Source organism: Lepisosteus platostomus, chromosome 14, assembly GCF_059453375.1.
Source record: "Lepisosteus platostomus isolate fLepPlt1 chromosome 14, fLepPlt1.hap1, whole genome shotgun sequence".
In the NCBI taxonomy this organism is placed as follows: domain Eukaryota; kingdom Metazoa; phylum Chordata; class Actinopteri; order Semionotiformes; family Lepisosteidae; genus Lepisosteus; species Lepisosteus platostomus.
In genome coordinates this window covers 37,358,933-37,377,361 of record NC_142624.1, presented here as the reverse complement: position 1 = coordinate 37,377,361, position 18,429 = coordinate 37,358,933, and the positions used below count along the sequence as shown (strand labels likewise).

The window sequence follows — 18,429 nt, the reverse complement described above, 5'->3', positions numbered from 1 at the left end:
AATCCTTTAAGACACTCTTGGGAGAAAAAAAAAATCACTAGTAAACTGCAACCAACCCTTCAGCTCCCGTGTAATAATAGCAGCTTGGCTACACATTCCTGTACAAAGGAACGATGTCCAGGACATTGAGTTAAATTATTTGTTAAACCGATTCATCTCGGGTTTGTAGACTTTGTTAGTGTTTTTTTATGCTCTATTACTTGATTTCAGTTGATGCAAATATTTAATATTTATCACTTAGGCCTACTTACTCATCTAAAAAAAAAACGAGCAAGCATCAGTAGCGCTGATTTTACTAACCTGTGCAGGTGAAGCACACAGGCGCGAGGCGCAGCGTGAGCCGCGGCCGGGCACCCACAATGCAACGCGAAGGGGCCACGTAAACATATTCGCCCCGCCGTTGAATGAGGAAGGCGAACATGGATGAAATGTGACTCAGGAAGAAAAAAAAAAAAGAATTTCGCGAAAAGGCTTTTCATCAGCAGCCGTTTAACGCATGGTCCGTTTCAGGTCAGCATACTGATGAAATTCACTCACGCTTTTGCACGGTTTGTCGCTCGTGGGCCTGCTTCTTTTCGCGGAGTTTAATAAACCCGGCGGCGAGAAAAGCCTCTTGATTTTAGAGATCTCTTTCCGAGCGCCGTGTTTCTGCCAGGGAACTGAAAAAAATAACATTTAAGGTCTATCTCTTTTTCATTAGATGGCCGTTCCCAGAAATGACTGTACTGCAGTAAGTGGGTATAGAGGGAGGCGGGTTCGGGGATTGAGGGAGACGAGTGCATTTGATCTGTTAATGTTACGCTCGTTACTAACGCTATTACAGAAATGCATTCATGTTTTTTTTTTTAATTTATGGAATTCGGTTCCCTTATGTCTTGCTGCCGAGAGTCGATTTTATTTTAGAAAGGCGATACCGTTACAGCTGCAGGCTACGTCCAGTCCAGCTGTTTGTCAGCGGGGATCTGAGGTTTGTCCTGTGACTCGGTATGCCGGTCGACTGCCTTCGTCAGGTAAACCTGCGTATCGTAAGGCGTTGCTGTGGCGAATTATGCCCATGATGCAAAATTATAAATGTCGGTAAAAGAGGACGATGGGTGTAAAAACGGATTTGTTACAGTAAATTAATCTTCTTGCAACTCAGCCATCCAGGCGTCGCCCCTAATGATCGCCTTCACATCAATAACGCGGAGAAGTGGTTTTGTGTTAGTTCATGCTGTCCCTATGGTAAGCGTTACAAGCAGTCTTGAGTTTTCGGAAATGAAATGTTAAGGTGTTAAGGCCATTTTTTCCACTCCTCCAACCACAGCTTCCGTGAGCATTAGATGAAACCCTTATTTCCCCGTTTTCATTTCGCCTGTAAAGGCGTGCGGAGTGCCCGGCGATGTCCGCACCTGCCCTGCCTGTCGAGAGCTGTGGTCGCGCACACTCGTTCTGCAGACGTTGGCACGGCTGTTTGATGAGCCATTTCACGACGCACCGCTGAAGAGTTCCCCACAAAACTCAGCCTTGCGGTTTTATTTCATCCGTGCCTGGCATTGCGGTTCCGCGGGCTCCACGGCCGCCGGCTCACGGTGGTGTGTTCTCGGTGTGGCCGTGCCCGCCCAGGCACCGCGGTGAGGCGGGCTAGGACGTTACCTGCAGGGCGCCGGGACTCTCTTTCAGAAGCTGTCCAGGGTTACAGATTTTCCCAGGGCCCGATCAGACTAACGATCCGCAGCGAAGACATCTTCTTGATGAAGTGCAGTATTCCATCAGGATAATTGCGGAAATAAGCAATACATTGAACAGACTGCTATATTGCCGGGGTCATCATTCCTTGATGTCCTACCCTGAAAGTATTTGTGTCTTACAGTCATTTTACAGTCAGTCCTGGTTTCTCAACCAAGCGTATTGATTGTGGAGAACAGCTTGACAAGCAGGCCGGTAATGTCCATAGGACATGGGAAATGAGATGCAAGAAAAGTGGGTAGGCATTTACTTACAGTACTGTCTTATCCTGTCTGTGCCACACAGGTTTTCTTTTATTCTTCGGTTGCAGCGTGATTGGCAGGCATTTAAGGAATGCTTTCTCCCCATTCCTGCCAGGCACTTTGTGATCCCTTTTTTCCCCGATGCTTGCAGTTTTGTGTTTGGCAAGTGCTCCCGGGAGGACGAGTTAACCTCTGTTCATCCTCGCGGTGCTTGGAGATATTTGTTTTGAAGGGGAAGCTTGGATTCAGTTGCCTTTTGACTGGAGTGGGATTGTCTTAAATGTCTTCTTAATTCGTTGTCAGGTGCTTTCCATTCTGCAATCAGAAATCAAGTGGCAATAGCTTTTAATTAACAGATGTGTTGGAGCCAACGTCCTGCGTGTGTGGGGTTGTATTACTGTTAGTGGGAGGGCATACCTTGAGAAAAAGTCTCATGGCTGTTATCTGTTTGTCAGGGGTTAGATTATTTCCAGAAGGTCGCCACAATGTGAATGACCCTTTTTTAGCAACAAAATATATTTTTTTATGAATGGCATGTGGATTAATTATAATCCACCTTTCATTATGTAAAACAAATCAAAATAAATTCCTGTACGTACAAGAATAAAAACAGACATACACGTGTGCAGATAATGGTGTATCTGAAGGAGCGAGGAGTTCCTGAGAAGAGGGCTGGAGAGCAGGTGTTTTATACCTGCTGGTATCAAAACGGTTTGTTTCGTGTCTGCCTTCACCCTGCGACGAGTTTCATTCTGGGGGGTTATAGACTGGGAAACAAAAATGGACTTAAGAGTCAATGGGAAGACCACAAGGGTGCAGAAATCCAAGCGTGAATGTGTAAAACTCCTTTCTTCCCTCGGCAGGTCGGGTTTCTTTTAATGTCATCCCACAGGGTGGTGGTTAGTCTAAGGGTTCGGACTCCTCCAGCTGCCCTACGTTTTACAGGGTTGTTCAGCTCGGAAGGTGCTGTTCCAACCCCCTCTCCAAGCTCTGACTTGTAATAATGTCACAGGCTCTCGTTTCTTTTTTTTTTTGCAAAACGGTATTCTAGGTTCGGTGCAGACTCTTAGAATGAAAAATAACCGCTGGCGTTTGTATATCACTTTTCTTCTTATTTTGTGCTTGTGCGTTGTACTTTAATCTTGTAATGTGAATGTTCATGTATTGCTAGGCTTGATTGAATCTGCTTCATTGAAATGTACTTTCTTGGCTAGTCGGGAGACAGTTATTCTTATTATATTGGAAGTGTGTCTTCAAATCCATTTAGCCTACAGTTAGGTTAACGGCAGCAAAGGTTATTGCAGCCTTCTTGATATTGAATAAAGTGTATAGCCTGTGCTTTTACTTCAGTCCGTCGTTTTCTCTTTTTCTTACGTAAAGGCAAATCATGTTTGAACCTAAAAAACAGGATGAAGAAATAAAATGTTTGCTAATGCTAATGATTGTCTACGTTAGTGTCAAGTAGAAAGAGCTACTTGATTAAACTGTTTTTTTAATTGATTTAATTGTAGTATAATCGCTTTCTGCATTGAGATTAAAGGCCTAATAGATTTACCAACACTTCTCACCGTTGACTTTCGCAGGTTTCCAGCAAGCGCATTTTAAGATGTCCATGGTTCTGTTTGCGTCCGTGGTCCGGGTGAGAGATGGGCTCCCCCTGTCTGCTTCCACAGATTATGAGCAGGACAAAGGAGTTCAGGAAAGTAAGAAATACCTTAAGAGCCTCTCCAAAAAATTAAGTCAATTTCCTGACAGGTGTACATTGAAAACTGGACAATACAACATAAAGTAAGTGTCCGACCCAACATTTTCCCTTTCCCGAGTGTACAAGCATATTTAGGTGATATATCTTTCATGTTTTTTTATACCAGTAGCTTTGAAATCATCAGTATCTTTTTGTCTCACATTTCACTTCTCCCAGGGCAAACATTGTATTAAAAGATGTTTGAGTTGAGGTGAACAGTAAACCATCAAAAAGAGTTTTCAAGTTATCCGTTAATCTTCAGAAGGTTTAGGTGCATCTCTTTTGAGGATTTTTAACTCAGATGCATGTTACCTCTGGGACCACTTTGGTGTTTCGCTTCTTAAGTTCTGACATTTGCTGTTCCATCATCACTTGACCTTTATAAAAGGAATAAAAGAACAAACCCCTCTCTTCCTTATGCTGTGAATGAGTTATGGATCTGTTACATTCCTCCAAGTTGACATTACAGCGCTTCCACAAATAGTTTTTTTCATCGTTCCTGTCACCGCCATGGAGGAGTAATATTACCAAGCTCGTTATTTTTTATAAATAATGGTGTTTAACAAATTCAGTGAAACACCGTACTGTACATGCAGTGCCCTCCAGAATTATTCTAACGTTCTTCATACATACGGCTGTTTTAATAGCATTGCACATTTGCAGAGTTAAATTGTCAAACTTAACCGAAAACATGAAGGTCACAGTCATTCACACCCGTGCAGTATTTTTTTTTTCTAAATCCTCCTCTGGCAGGGATTACACTGACAGGATAGTTTGCTGTGAGGTTTTGAACAGGGATATTTCTACCATTCCTCCAGGTGGAATTGCTCTATGGTCTTCTAGCACTTTGACTTCCATTTGTGGCTATCTAAAGTTTAAACCATGAATGTTTTAATCGGATTGGCGTCTGACGATTGGAATTTGCAGTCAAGACCATTTCTTTTTTGTGTGCAGTTAACCATATCTTTGGTGATTTTGACATGCGCTTCGGATCATTATTTTACTGGACTGTACAGTTTTTGATTTCTTTTATTTTAACCAAGGCTTCAGAATGTATATATGCATAATAGAACCAACACCATATTTTACAACAAACATGCATTTTTTCATCATTAGCTTAATCTTTTTTTTTTGCCAAACAAAATGCTGATGAGCATGTCCAGAAAGATCATTTCTTGACAACTAGACAGAGTTTCAATTATTATTCAGATGTAGTTTGGCAAATTTGAATTGCCTCTTTTTGTGGTTTATGCTCAGAAGAGGTTTCTTCCTTCCAGCACATTCACGCAGGCAATGTCGAATGGTGGTTTAAGTATCCTGAGAACGGAGAGCTCTTTGACCTTAGCCATGATGATGCAGGCAAATAGGAGGTTTCCAGTGAATTTCCAAAGAGTGGAATTCTGTTGTAGGCTTGCTTTTTGTTTTTTAGGAATTTGTTTAAAGGGTACTTAGAGGTGTGATTAAATGTGACCCTCATGTTTTCTGTTATTTGGTAAATTATGTATGACAAATATGACTATGCTCTGCTATCTGCTATTACAGATTTAGTATACCATTGTTAAAATTTTTCAAGCAAGGCAATATGATGTTTTTTGGTACTATTTCAAGAATAAATCTGTAAGACGCTGTATGTAGATAAGAGCATTGCACTGATGTCCTATTCCCTAGTCTAAAGTGTTTGTGTTCCTCCTCCTTTTTTTTCGGATGTTATTGAAAGCCTCCCAGATAATTTGCCTTCTTTTCCTAATAGAACCTGTTTTCCTAATAGAATCCATTGCCTTTCAAAATGACTTGAATGTAATTTTAAACAAACAGAAAATGGGTTGTAGCGTGACATCTAATTGAGGTGGTTATGTTGAATGACATGTTTATCTGGATTTTTTTTTCCCAGTGTACTTTTTCTCTTTTTTAAAATCTTTAAGAATCGAAAACCTTAACGTTCTATCTAGTGATAGGGAATTGACTCCCACATTGCTCAATTTGCAAGCTGAAGTCTTGTGAACAGCCTTGAATTGAATATGTTGAAGTTACAAAAAATCCTATTTTTACAGTTTTTGGGCAGCATTGCCTTTAACATGTCTTACTGGAATATCCCTACCTTGTTACTTACTGCAACAGTAATCCCAGTGCTCTAAATGAGACTTACTGTGAAGATTTATGGATAAGCATCTAGGGTTGGTTTTATTTTGTCTCGAGAAAGCTTCCCACAATTCTCTGATGCTTTTATCTGTGTGGAATTTGTATCGGTATCAAATTAATACAGAACTGCTGCCTCACACTGACAGGATAAACCCCTGAAAATATGACGAGAGCCCAGATTTCTCATTATCACAGTTCTCATGCCCTCCAGTGCTTTTAAGTGTATTATTTCCCTTTGTCTTTCTTTGTGCTGTAGCTTTACGAGCTCCTTAGGAGTTGGGTATATGATGGTATGCACGGAGAATTACCCCAATGTCCTGGCATTCTGCTTCCTGGATGAGCTACAAAGGGAGTTTATTGTTTCTTATGATACAAAGCGAATAAACAGCGCCGTTCGCCCATATTCCTTCATCGAATTTGGTGAGTGCCCTACATGTAAACGGTAGTTCTTGTGTTTCTTATATTTATGATTGAAACAGCAGATCCAGGACAGTTTCGATCAATTAATTCAAATTAAGGTACAAATGCTTCATGAAGGCTGAACAGCCAAAGTGCCGTTTCTCCGTTCAGTTTTTCAGCACGGACTGTCCTTGACATGTTCCTTTGCAGCCTGCCCACGCTGATGCAGCTCCCCTCTCGAACCTCTACAAGCATGTCTGTTTTTCTGCTTTGTCTCACTCCTAGTTTTGAGAAATGGCTAGCAAACCCAAACACCGGACAAACTGTGCTAATTTTCCGTGTTTTTGTTTTTCGAAAATATCTGATGCTTCTTCTTTCCCACAAAAGATAATTTCATACAGAAGACCAAACAGCGGTATAACAGCCCTCGATCTTTGTCGACAAAGATGAACCTTGCTGACATGCAAACGGAAATCAAGCTCCGACCACCTTACCAGCTCTCAGCAGCTGATGTGGGAACAGTGAATGGCTTTTCACACCCCTCCTCTTCCATATACAAGGGCATAGGTAAGAGCTTATTTTAAAAAAGCTTCACGGCTGTTTCTAATTAGTTTAATATTGTAACTAGATCTGACTTTTCCCCATCAGTGAAGAAGCAGGTTTCTAACGGTACTAAATGTGAAAAATAATTGAGTCTTTGTTGTCTGGAAAAAGCAACCAGTGATCAATGAGAACTCCTGCATCTAGAAAAATAATCGGACAGAGAGCATAAAGATCACAAACCAGAGGAGGGCATTCATTGCTCTCGCTTTTTTGGTTGCTAGTAGATAATTGATCCAAAGACTTCATCCAGCTATTTATTTAAGGAAGCCAGGTCAGTTGTTATGGCATAGCTGGGCAGCTTGTTCAAGATTCTCTCAACCCTCTTCTTTTGAAAGTACCCCCTGTTCTCTATTTTAAATGCACTCTACATTAATGGTCACTTGTGTCCTGTGGCTTGTGTTTCCCTGCTGATCCTGAGGTAGTCCATTTGGTTGACTTTCTCGTTGGTTTTAAGAATTCTGAGTACTATAATTGGATCCCCTCGTATTCTTCTCTGTACAAGCCTTTGGTTCTTTTATCCTGTCAGAGTAGGATATTCCTTTTAACCTGAAAATGTATCTGGCCTCTCTTCTCTGGACAGATTCCAGAGCACTTATATATTTTTTTGTAATGAGGTGACCTAAATTGTACACGCTATTCTTAATTAGGCCTTGCTAGTGCTTTGTGGAACCTCAACTTAAAAAAAGCATACAGAAATGTTATATCTTCCCCACAGTGTTTAGAACAGGGCTATTAAACTCAGTTTCAACATCGTTGGTTTAATTATTTAATTCGCTGCACAGTTATCATACTTCTAACAAGGCTCCAAGGTTAATTTATAGGTTATTAGTTTTAATTAAGTGAATGTCTTTTAAAATTAAAATTCTTTATAGGAAATCCTTTTTGTGGCTAATTTAGAAAATAATTAGGTTAATTGTTTAATTGACTACTCAGGTTGGAACAAAAACCAGAAGAGACAAGATCCTGGGTTTCATACCCCTGGTCTGGATGATGTAAATGATATATAAAAAAATATCTTTGAAAATTTCTTTAAAGATAAACATCTCTGACATTATTTTTCATAAATAGCTTCTTCAAGTTTGGTGTTTCCCATCTTATAGTTTGCTTTTGCTACCTGCATGCCACACTTTGCTCTTACCTGGTGTTTGCGGCTAATACTCCTACTTTTATATCATCTATGGAATAAAGTAAGCTGTATTCCTAATACAGATTCCTGTGGTACTCCGCTAATTACATCACTGTCATTTTAGCATTCAGGCTATCTTTACTCTGTTTTCTGTCCATTAATCAGTTCTCAATCCAAAGAAACATTTCCATGAATGCTTACTTTCTCCAAATTGAAAATAAATCATAATGAGGAACTTAATTGAAAGCATTCGGAGGATTCTAAATATACAGTGTCATTTACTGAACTTCATATTCATTAATACTATTGCTTGATTGAAGAACTTTCAAGTTAAACAAGACTTTTCTTAATGTTGTCTATTCCCTCAAATTCTGTTAGCATACAGTTGGTCTGTTTCAGTTGTGTTTACCAACAAACACATCTTTATCAATAATTAAGTGGTTTAATGTTGTTCTAATGTTTTGGGATACCGTTGGCACTGCATTATTAATGTTCTGTATAAAGTGTCTGGAGTAAGTGCTGGAGAGTTTAACAGTCTATGAACAGCATCTCTTCTCTCTTCAAGCACAGTTGGTAGAATACCATCAGGTCCTCCAGATTTGTTTGTGTTTCGAATACCAACAACACTCCTACCTCTTTTTTGCTACTATTTTTTAATGTAGTACTTTGGCTTTGCTCAGCTGAGGCATGTGTTTGATTTCTTCCTTGATAACACCTGTGTGAAATATTAACCATATCCTATAATTTTTTTTAGACTCCATTGTGATATTTAATCTTTTTTGTTATGGCCTACTGTTTGCAATTCATTGTACTCTCTTTAACTGTGGACCCTGTCCTTTTTAAAAAAGGTTTCTCTCTCCTTGTATTTTTCTTAATTGATCTATTAAAGCATTTTAGATACTGCATTCTCACAGCTGATTTTGTTACTCATAGTATAAATATGTTCTTTGCTTAAAGGAGAATATCTTTAAACGAATCAGTTTTCTACCAATTTTATCTAATTTCAATCTACTTCTTTTATGTCCTATCATCATCAGATGCATTGCTAAAGTTGTAAACATATGTTTTGCACTACACCTGTATTGTTTCCAAATACACTTCACAGCATTTCATTTTATGATCGCACTTGCCTAATGAGTCTCTCGCCACTTTTTCACTCTGTCTTGATTGTATGAAAACAGTCAATACTAGCAATCCCTCTAGTATGCGTTTAGATAATTTGAGTAAGAAAGTAATTGTTAGCCATGTTTACTATTTCTGTTTCTGCTGTGATATCCCTGGTGTTTTTCATGATCTGTGTGAGGAAAAGCAAAATCTCCCGTACAGATACCTTCCTATTGATTATTTTTATTACAGAAAACCACATTAGAATTTATATCTGAATTATGTTGTCTATCGTATATGCCTAACACTATGCTTTCTGCAGTCTTTGCATAGATTCTGAGACCTTTGATTCATATATGTTCCATTTCTGTGCCTAAATACTTTTTTATTAATAATGCCGCTTATTCCCCTCTGTCATCTTTCCTGTCTCTTCTGTGTGCTTTGTCTCCACTAATGTTGTAATGGTCATCATCTCTTTCCATTAACCACTTTTCATGGAGTTCAAACACATCATGATCATATTCTAATGCAATTATTTGTATTTCTTGTATTTTCTTAATAATTATCTTGGCATTTAGGTGTAAGTACTTACACATAGGATTTGTGCCATTTTGTTCTTGTTGCTGAATGCTCTGTAAATGCCAAGGTGTTTGCTAAATGAAACATGACCATAATAGTATATCTTTTTCAACCAAAATGGTGAAAGTTTAAACTTGGCATATATCTGCAAAAAGGCACACCTTCTACAGCTTAGCCCTACATATGTTTCTGTGATTAAGTATTTTGTCAGGATGGCAGCGGTGAAATATCATAACGCAGGCACAAGATTCAATTGATTCTGTTCATGATCTGATTAACTAGTTAGAAACATTTATTTATTATAATTCTGGCATGAATACAATTAAATTATTCCCTCATAAACCATGAGCTGTTTGACTATTTTCAGTCACCATTCATTCAGTTTAAAATGTTCAAACCTAGTATTCCTTTGTACAAAATGCAGTGCAGTCTGCAATGCAAATGATAAAAGCTTTATGTAAACTGCTGCTGGAACACTGGCAAGCCAGTTAATTCTAAATATTGTAGATATAAGTGCTTGGGCAAAGCATATGTATAAGTGGCATTTCTTCCTTTTTCATCTTCTGTGATTACAACATATGGTTCTGTGTAACATTGATTACTATAAGCACAGGCATTTTCATGTGTCTGTACTAGTTTGTACTGCCCCTGTGTGGTTAAATAGAAACATAGCATCTTTTGAAAAAGAGTTTTCTCCTTCTCTACTTTAGAAACATATCTTTGTATACACGCCTATCACAAAACTATTTATTGCTTTAGCAGCATTCTGACTTATTTATTTTCAGCTCTGGCTAATATTTGTGTAATTAGGTAGTGCTATTAGTTATACACCAATTCAGCACAGTAGTTTTATTTCTGCAAATGCCCAGTCAGGTTCCTTGGTTAGGAGCAGATACATCTTTCTCACTAAAATGTCATTTAAGTTCTGAGGCTAAAGGAAATTTGGCTGGATGTACAAATAATCAAAGCTTTATTATGCTAAAGATATCAATTGTTTTTTTACAATGAACATCCATTCCATAGAACTCCAGTTCAATGTTTTATTACAAGACTGTTAACAGTGGCATTTGTTTGTGTGTCGTGGTTTCATATAGTGAAGATACTTTAGACTCTTTCTTAATTCTAACTGTGGTTCTTTTCATATCCTGCCATATTGTTTTACTGTAGTGCTAAATAACAAGGTAAATTGATTTGAGACCATCAAAACCTCTTGCAGTTTTAACTTTTTTCTTTAAAAAACGATTCTTTACAAACCGACAAGTACGTCTTTGCATGTATTTCTCATTGCCTTGCGTACCCCTAGTTTGAGTTGGTGCGCCCCACTCTGCATTGACTTTCTGCTTCATTGACTTCAGTGTTAGCCCCTTCCTTCACACTCCACTGACCCAGGCAGAATGATTTAAATAGTGTGCTGGAGCCTTTGTCCCCACATGTGGTGCAGACCGGAGCAAACTTTCTTTTCACACTTTGTCACACACCTCTCTCGGCTGCAGACAGAACTGGGCCGTGTCAGAGGGGAACTGTGAGCACTTTGTCCTTTACACGCAATAAGTGCATTAGCACTAGATAGCGTTGAATAAAGGCGTTTTTTTCTTTACATTGAGGGTCTATAGACTTTTAGTCCTTTCTTTGAAAGCGTGCATTGTCTTGATTTTAGTGAAGCGGGTTTTTAAAAATGTAAGCAGTTTCTGACTTGAGCAGTAGGCAGATGGTTTGAAAATGGCCAATATGAGTTCCAGTATGTTTTGAGGAAGAACCTAGGTTCATTTCGAGGACAGTATCCTCTGTATGACTGGCCCGTGAAAAATAGCTGATCGCTGCCCCACTTAATATATTTCTCTGGCTATATTTTGCCCATGGTTATATTTAAAAGTAGTAGATGTCTAAATGTACATACTCTGTAGTTCAGAATTGCAAGTATCTGAAATGATAAACTAATTTTTACAATTTGTTTCTGTTGTAGCTCCCAACCAAATGCTTGAGCCTGTGACGTTGGCTGGAATTGTCTCTTGTGTACTAAGCCTTCTCTGTGGGGGTCTAAATTTAATCCGCGGAGTTCATGCCATAGAAAGTATATTGCAGGTATTGTGCATTGATGATGGGTCCATCACATTCAATTTAAGTAAAGCAGAATGAATGAAAATAAATGATTCTAATGTAATCTTTACCTCCCTATTTTCTGTTATACAAATGTGCATGTTGAACCACAGACAGAGCAATTAAAGGTTTATTTTCACTTTTAAAATTCTGAAATGTAATGACTTAATTTCCAGACTACTGAGACGAAAGTTAAAAATCAGATTAAATGTTTTCATTTTTAGTGTAGGTCAACAGAATCTATCCCGGCAAAGAAAACTGGAGCAGATTAGTTTGAGGATATTGGTTCTGTTATGTTCTTCAACCTTGATAAGAGCATCTGCTAAGCAAATATTAGCCAGGTGCTTGAGACAGAAAGTATGTGTTGGTATCAATTTTATGATTTTACTTTTTACTTATTTTACTTAAAATCAAGAGTGTCCATGTGTAATAACTATAAGATTAATCAAATTCCAAAACCTTTAACAAAGATTATAACTGAATGACTGGACCTCTGAACATGGTACAGATCACTTAAAGCTTTGGTGTGAATTGTTTTCTTTAAATATTAACCCTCTTATAAGATTTTAATTATTACATTTTTAAAGAGCAAAGTTTTTTAAAAATACTGCGATTTTATGATGGTAGTTTATGACTTTTAATATAAATTGAATACAAATCTTTAAGAAAGTCATATAATACTTAAAATGGTGGCTAATCATTTTTTTCATGTGAAATATTAAGTGTTCTGTTTTTTTCTAATTTACAGAATGAGGATGAAGACTTTAATTATGTTGTTGCCTTTTTCCTTGGAAGTACTGCCTGTTTATATCAGGTTAGTAAAGGCTGCCAAAAGTATTGAAAATAAAGTATTGACAGGAGAATAACTCACATATTGCACTTAAATCTTAAGTATTGCAATTTCTCCTTACTCTTTCTCCATCTGGCTTGAATCCCAGTTTTATGTATGTTTTGGGATTAAAGGCAGAATTTATTTTCCTTTTTTTTACGTCTGATGTAGTTCAGAATTATACAACATCCCTTAGCTAGGAAGTAAGAAAATCCTCCATACCTCTCTGATAAATTGTAAGAATCGTGGAAATCATGGACAGGATGAGCAGTCTTCAGAATTGCAATACGTAAAGACACAAGTTGGATTAAACAGGCTGTAATTTCAGAATCATGTATTTGCATTTATGGTTTAAAAATGGTTGCAGCCCATTTCAACACCATGATACAGTTTGTGATATTTGAGAACAGTCATTACTCTGGCTATAAAGTGTTAATTAATTTACTCTCTTTTCAGTGTTACCTCTTTGCCTACTGCACTGTATGGAGGAACATCAAATCTTTCCTGGCCTTTGCTTTAATCTGCCTGTGCAACATGTACTTGTATGAACTGCGAAACATGTGGCAGATCTTATTTCATGTGACAGTGGGAGCTTTCACAACGCTGCAGATAAGACTGAGGCAGCCTCAAGGAAAAGCTCCCGACTACAATGTGTAAGACGAAAGCTGCTTGAAACACCTGGGACGCTGAAGTGGCTGGAGAAAACTGATACCTCTCAGGAACAAAATAAAGGTTCTGCCAAATACCGCATCATCTTCATGCTCAGATAGTGACTTCCTAAAGAGCCTTGGAACAACTTGAAAGGAGAAATTGGTGACTTAAATGTTATGGAAATGTATGTTCCATAGTAGGAGTCTCCACAGTTCGTAATGAGAGTTACAGTATATGCATTGGAAATCTTACTTTTGCTTAGAACCACAACAGATGATGTACATTTTCAGGGCAGAGCCCTGACCAGACCTGGTCTAAAGTCTGGCCATAACAAAGGAGTTTTTTTCTTTTGTCTATGACTGAATTTATTTAATCCGGGAAATTAAACCATGGAGCTATTTATTTAACTTTACTGAAAGTGGCAATTGATAAATCATATCAAACTGTTTGTCTACAATACCTGAAGGTTTTTCATGCCAGATAGGCCTTGGCATATGCTGTGAGTTCTAATTAAACCATTCTAATAAAATATGCAAGAAATACGCAGAAGGTATCATGGATATGTCTTAAGTCGTAACCTGAGCTCCGTTGGAAGGTTTATCTCTGAAATGCGAAAAAGCAATTTTCTTTCGTACAAAATACAAAAATTGAACAAAACTGGAAAATTATAAAAGACGCTGTATACTATTGACCTCATAAAATCCCATTTTTTATTTCATGTAATTTACTGCACTTCAAACTCGCGATAATAGTCCTCATCCTGCCCCCTTGAAAAAGTCTCTTGTTGAGAATGTTTTGATGTCAGCAGCACAGTGTTGTGGAGATTAGATCTGCTGCCTCACTGCTCTTGGGTGCTGGGCCCAGTTTTGGACTGGGTTTTTGGATGCTCCAGTTCCTGCTCACCCTCAGAAGACATACTGTCTTGGTCAGCTGGTCCCTGAGCTGTCAGTGTGTGCACAAGTGACCTGTGATCGACTGGCCTCCTGTCCAGAGTGCAGCTTCACCTGTTGGCCTGTGCTTCCAGGATCAGTGCCACATAGCTGTGGAAGACAAGGGGAAACGAGTACGTTTAGGACCAAAAACAGTGTCCCTTCCTTACGTAAAGGATAGAGGGAGTCTGGAACAAGCAGCCCAGCCATGTTGTTGAAGCCACTACCCTGGCATCTTTCAGGAGCCAACTGGATGAGATCCTCGGATCTGATCCTTGGATTAGCTGCTAAATATCAACAGGGCTAGATGGGCTGAATGGCCTCTGATTTGTTCAGACTTTGCTCTGTTCTGTAGCTCTGGTGAAACTCATGTCTACGCTGCAGCTAGTCCTGGCCCTAGGAGCTGCATGATTGTTGCAAGTTTCAATGTGGGCTTTGAAGTCATCATGACTCCTCACGTTTTCCCCTATAAGCTTTCCTGTTTTGTTAAACCCTGCACTGAATCTCAGATGCGGGTTGGGAATTTAAATTTGACCTAAAATGTTACACCCTGCTCCTTAATCTTGAAATGGAATAATGGATAGAAAACTTCACTGGAGGCAATTGTTTAGTTAAATTGAGCGGTGTAAAAATGTTTTTTTATTTCTAAAAGTACAGTTATCACTTTTGCATTTTGAAAGATCATAAAAGTGTGCAATTTCTAGATGCATATCCTCCTTCCTACTGCATAAAAATACTTGTCCTTCAAGTATATTCAACATTTTACCCTTAATTTGAAGTAAGTGATTAATGTTAAAAATGCTGTAGTAATTGAGTAATTTCTCTGTAATTATTAGATATGTCTCTAATTCAATAAACCATAGCCATCAGATTATATTAAGAGAGCAAACTCCTCAAGCTGGCTGCTTGTAAATGGGAGCATTGGTCCAATCATTTTCAATGGTTTTTGATAGAAAAAGAATTAATAATGGGGTTAAAATGATTTAAAAAAAATTCTGAAGAGCATTTCATTTGTAAATTGAAACATAAAGGCTGGCTTTTGATGTACCTGAGCAGTATGTTTGTATTGATCAGTGTGATGCAAAATTCCAAAAGCTTTTTCTTTTGTCAATGATGGTGGTTTTCCCATCATTGGATTCACTTCTGTCTCCACGGGTTGTAATTCCCAATGGCTGGCAACTGGAGGAAGATGAAAGGGAATCCACTCATGAGTTTGGAGTGGACGCATCATGATGGTGAGCTCAGTTTTTTGTTCTCGAAATTAAACATCAACAGCACATCTTTTTATTTTAATATGTGTCAATATGTAATCTTCACAAGCTGAGCTTTATAATATGTGGTTCAGAATGACTTCTGGGACTGAATGTTTACAGAATGTCATTTTCCTCCTATTTTTAGTCAAGAGGAAAATGTCAAACTAAATTTACCTGTTGGTAAAGCAATGATTACTGCTATCATGAAGATGTGCATAGCTGTGAAATAGGTGTCTGGGTAAATTTAATTTATTCCTCAATTATTGCAATGTGGTTGCATAGTTGTGGTGTAGCCAAAGTTAATTTTTAAAATGGTTTTCACTTAAATTATAATAGGTTTCAGAAGTTCCTTTATTAGCAAAATAAGTTTGGGATTCTATTGTCCCTGACTCAGTCGTTGTGTATCAACGTTTCCTGCTACATTGGCACTGCAGAGATTTAGTATTATTAGTAATAAAAATGTCTTGCGAGTTTATAGTTTTCCTTCAGTGCTGCGATGTTGGTACAGTACATGCAGGTCCTAATATTTTGGGTTGTTCCTTTGTGTTTGATCTCTTGCTTTCTCACAATAGGGTATATTATCCTGAATTATGAACAACTGAGTACAGAATATTTGCAATATAAAAGTCAACCTCACCTGGACAGTGTTCTTTATGATTGTAGAATTTGTGTGTAGATGTATTCTGTTGTTAAGACATGGCAGAATCATGTAGGAACAAGCTAGCATTTAATGTGTAGTTTCGACTGATGCCTGTTTTACACAGCTTGTGGAACTAGAATGACTGCATGTCATTTCTGTCACTGGACATTTTAATCAATAAACTACAGGAGCAAAATATTTTATATCTATCGTGTCTAATGATTGTGAGGCTGCCTTTGTGTTGAACAGAAAAATGTGTACTTACTGATTTATTCATTTAAACCTGATGGTGACTCCACTGCGTCAGGTAAGGTTTATCCTGTTCCACTTTATCAGGCTAAGAACACAGGAGTCATTTCAAAGTTCAGTATTTGCATCCAACAATAGAGATTTCAGGTTCTGAAATAGAATTATAACAAAACGTGAGAAGTGTGGACAAGTTCTGCAACAGGGAATGAGCAGGCTCATAGACTAACCATCTTGACATTTGACATTTCCCTGCAAGATTGGGACAGTTTAGCTTTGTTGACTAGAGCTCCATTGACATTGTGAGCTGAAGAAAACATCATGCTAATGTCAGGTAGGAACTTTAATGTGACCAAGGGCAATCAGACAATATTCTAAAGGGAGATTTGGTCATTTTTATAGTATAGTTTAAAATTCAAATCATGTGTTCCAGTATAGAAACTTCTTCAGTACAGCCCGGTCCAGCAAGAACACTCTCTTCTAGTTCCGTCTCTTCTAGTGTCAGCTGAGGTTTTAACCCCAGGTTGATTTTTGTTTTTGTTTTTGTTTTTGTTCAATGTTAATATTAAATTGGCTTTCAGTTATTGAAACATAATGGCATTTGCAATTGTTATCAACCCTGTACCACTTTCTGCGCATCAGAACTCACTCAGGTGTGTTGCCTGAAATGTAACCAGCTGGAAATCTGCAAAAGAGAATCATTGTGGGAGTGTTTGATGTAGTGTCACTGTCATCAGCGCCAGTACATTGGAATTGATCACCTATTAGTAGCTGTTACTGACTAAACAGTGGGAAGCCAGTTGAAAAGATACGGCCTAAAGTTCTGTATACTGAATTTGTTGGAATATACTTGAAACTTGGTAAAAGTCCTGAGCAACTATTCCCGAGTGAAACAGTGGAAAAATGACAGTGCAGAACCAAGTGACCAAGTAAACCAAAAGTCTGAACAAGATCAATGACAGGCATTAATTAGAACTGAGAATTCAGAACTTATCTGGAATAAAAACCAGCAGATACTGAGGTCCCCTCGGACCAGGGTGTGTTAACCACTGCATTGGACCATGTTTGATAGCCAAACTGACCTTTTCTCGTCTGTTAAAAGATCTCGCATGATTCACATTTCCACATCGGTGTTAAAAAACAACAGAAAACCCCATACTGAGTCTTAGTTGTAAGTTAATTAACCAACCGCACACATAATTGCCACACAAGCCCTCCCTCCCTAATAAGAACTTTCAACAGAGAACAAGTGGACTCTATAATCAGAAAGGTAAAGTCCCTGCCCATCTGCCTTTACATTTTTAAAGAAACGAAGATGTACCAAAGTCTAGTAATTTACCTGGTAAGTAACAGATGCTGCCCGGCTCATTTTCCGCCCCAGCGCAGATGCTTGTACTGTGGTATCGAAGGTCAATACTGCAGGATCACTTGAGCCATGTGAGCAGTGGAACATGTCTGTGCACAGTGTGCAGACAGGCATGGCTGCACCCATTAAGAGCAGCCTGAGTGTGGCTTGGTGTTAGAGGTAGTTGTTCCCAACTTGCTGACCCATCTACCAGTGGAAAGGACTGCTTCAGTTCCGCTTGTAGAAGTGTGATGAACTTGAGGAACTGATTTCTCAAGAAAGTTCGCTACCTCCCTCTGCTGGAGATCTGTCATGTTGAAATCAGTTGTCTGGATCCTTCTCTTTCCTATTCATCCATTTTCTATCCGTTTATTCCAGGGCTGGTTGCAGTATCTCTTGTGTAATTGTGTGGTTTTACAATGATTGAATCTAATATTTTATGTTTGCTTATTCTAACTTTGTACAGAAAGTTAAATGTAAGTATAATGTTCTTCACTTAGCAGATACACTTATCCAGGGTGAAAGAAATACATTACGAAAAACATTTATTTTAAATATTTAAGGGCATTAAATATTTTGCACACTTTTTGTATTAATGGAACAGCAGTTGAAATTAAGGGCTGTACAATGAAAATTGTTTAGATTGTAACTTTTTAAAATATTGTATTATCTGTTGCTTAACTTCACAATGGCTAATGTCTTCCTGTGAGTCAGAATACTTAAGGCATTGAAGTTCAGCAAAGCTAATATTTGAGGATTTTTTTTTGAAACACCG

At 38.3% G+C, this 18,429-nt stretch overlaps 1 protein-coding gene across 3 annotated transcripts; it reads left to right on the top strand.

Annotated features, from left to right (window-relative positions):
* The first annotated feature begins 352 nt into the window (after nt 1–352).
* On the top strand, nt 353–16,261 carry sec22a (SEC22 homolog A, vesicle trafficking protein). 3 transcript variants are annotated; one of them, XM_088606112.1, is made up of 7 exons: nt 353–510; nt 3,554–3,758; nt 6,110–6,273; nt 6,640–6,819; nt 11,628–11,746; nt 12,510–12,575; nt 13,047–16,261. In XM_088606112.1, exons 2-7 carry the CDS (start codon nt 3,577–3,579, stop codon nt 13,245–13,247), a joined length of 912 nt encoding a protein of 303 aa, XP_088462238.1. In that variant the 5' UTR covers nt 353–510; nt 3,554–3,576; the 3' UTR covers nt 13,248–16,261. The 3 variants fall into 3 exon arrangements, with proteins under 3 accessions (XP_088462238.1, XP_088462237.1, XP_088462239.1); XM_088606111.1 differs by having other exon boundaries at nt 357–499; XM_088606113.1 differs by lacking the exon at nt 353–510 and adding an exon at nt 550–1,224.
* Nucleotides 16,262–18,429: the final 2,168 nt, after the last annotated feature.

Coding starts and splice junctions, on each gene's coding strand:
- sec22a (XM_088606111.1), top strand. CDS start 424: ATGAAATGTGACTCAGGAAGAAAAAAAAAAAAGAATTTCGCGAAAAGG. Junction 3,759..6,109: donor ACTGGACAATACAACATAAA/GTAAGTGTCCGA, acceptor TTTGTGCTGTAG/CTTTACGAGCTCCTTAGGAG. Junction 11,747..12,509: donor CCATAGAAAGTATATTGCAG/GTATTGTGCATT, acceptor TCTAATTTACAG/AATGAGGATGAAGACTTTAA.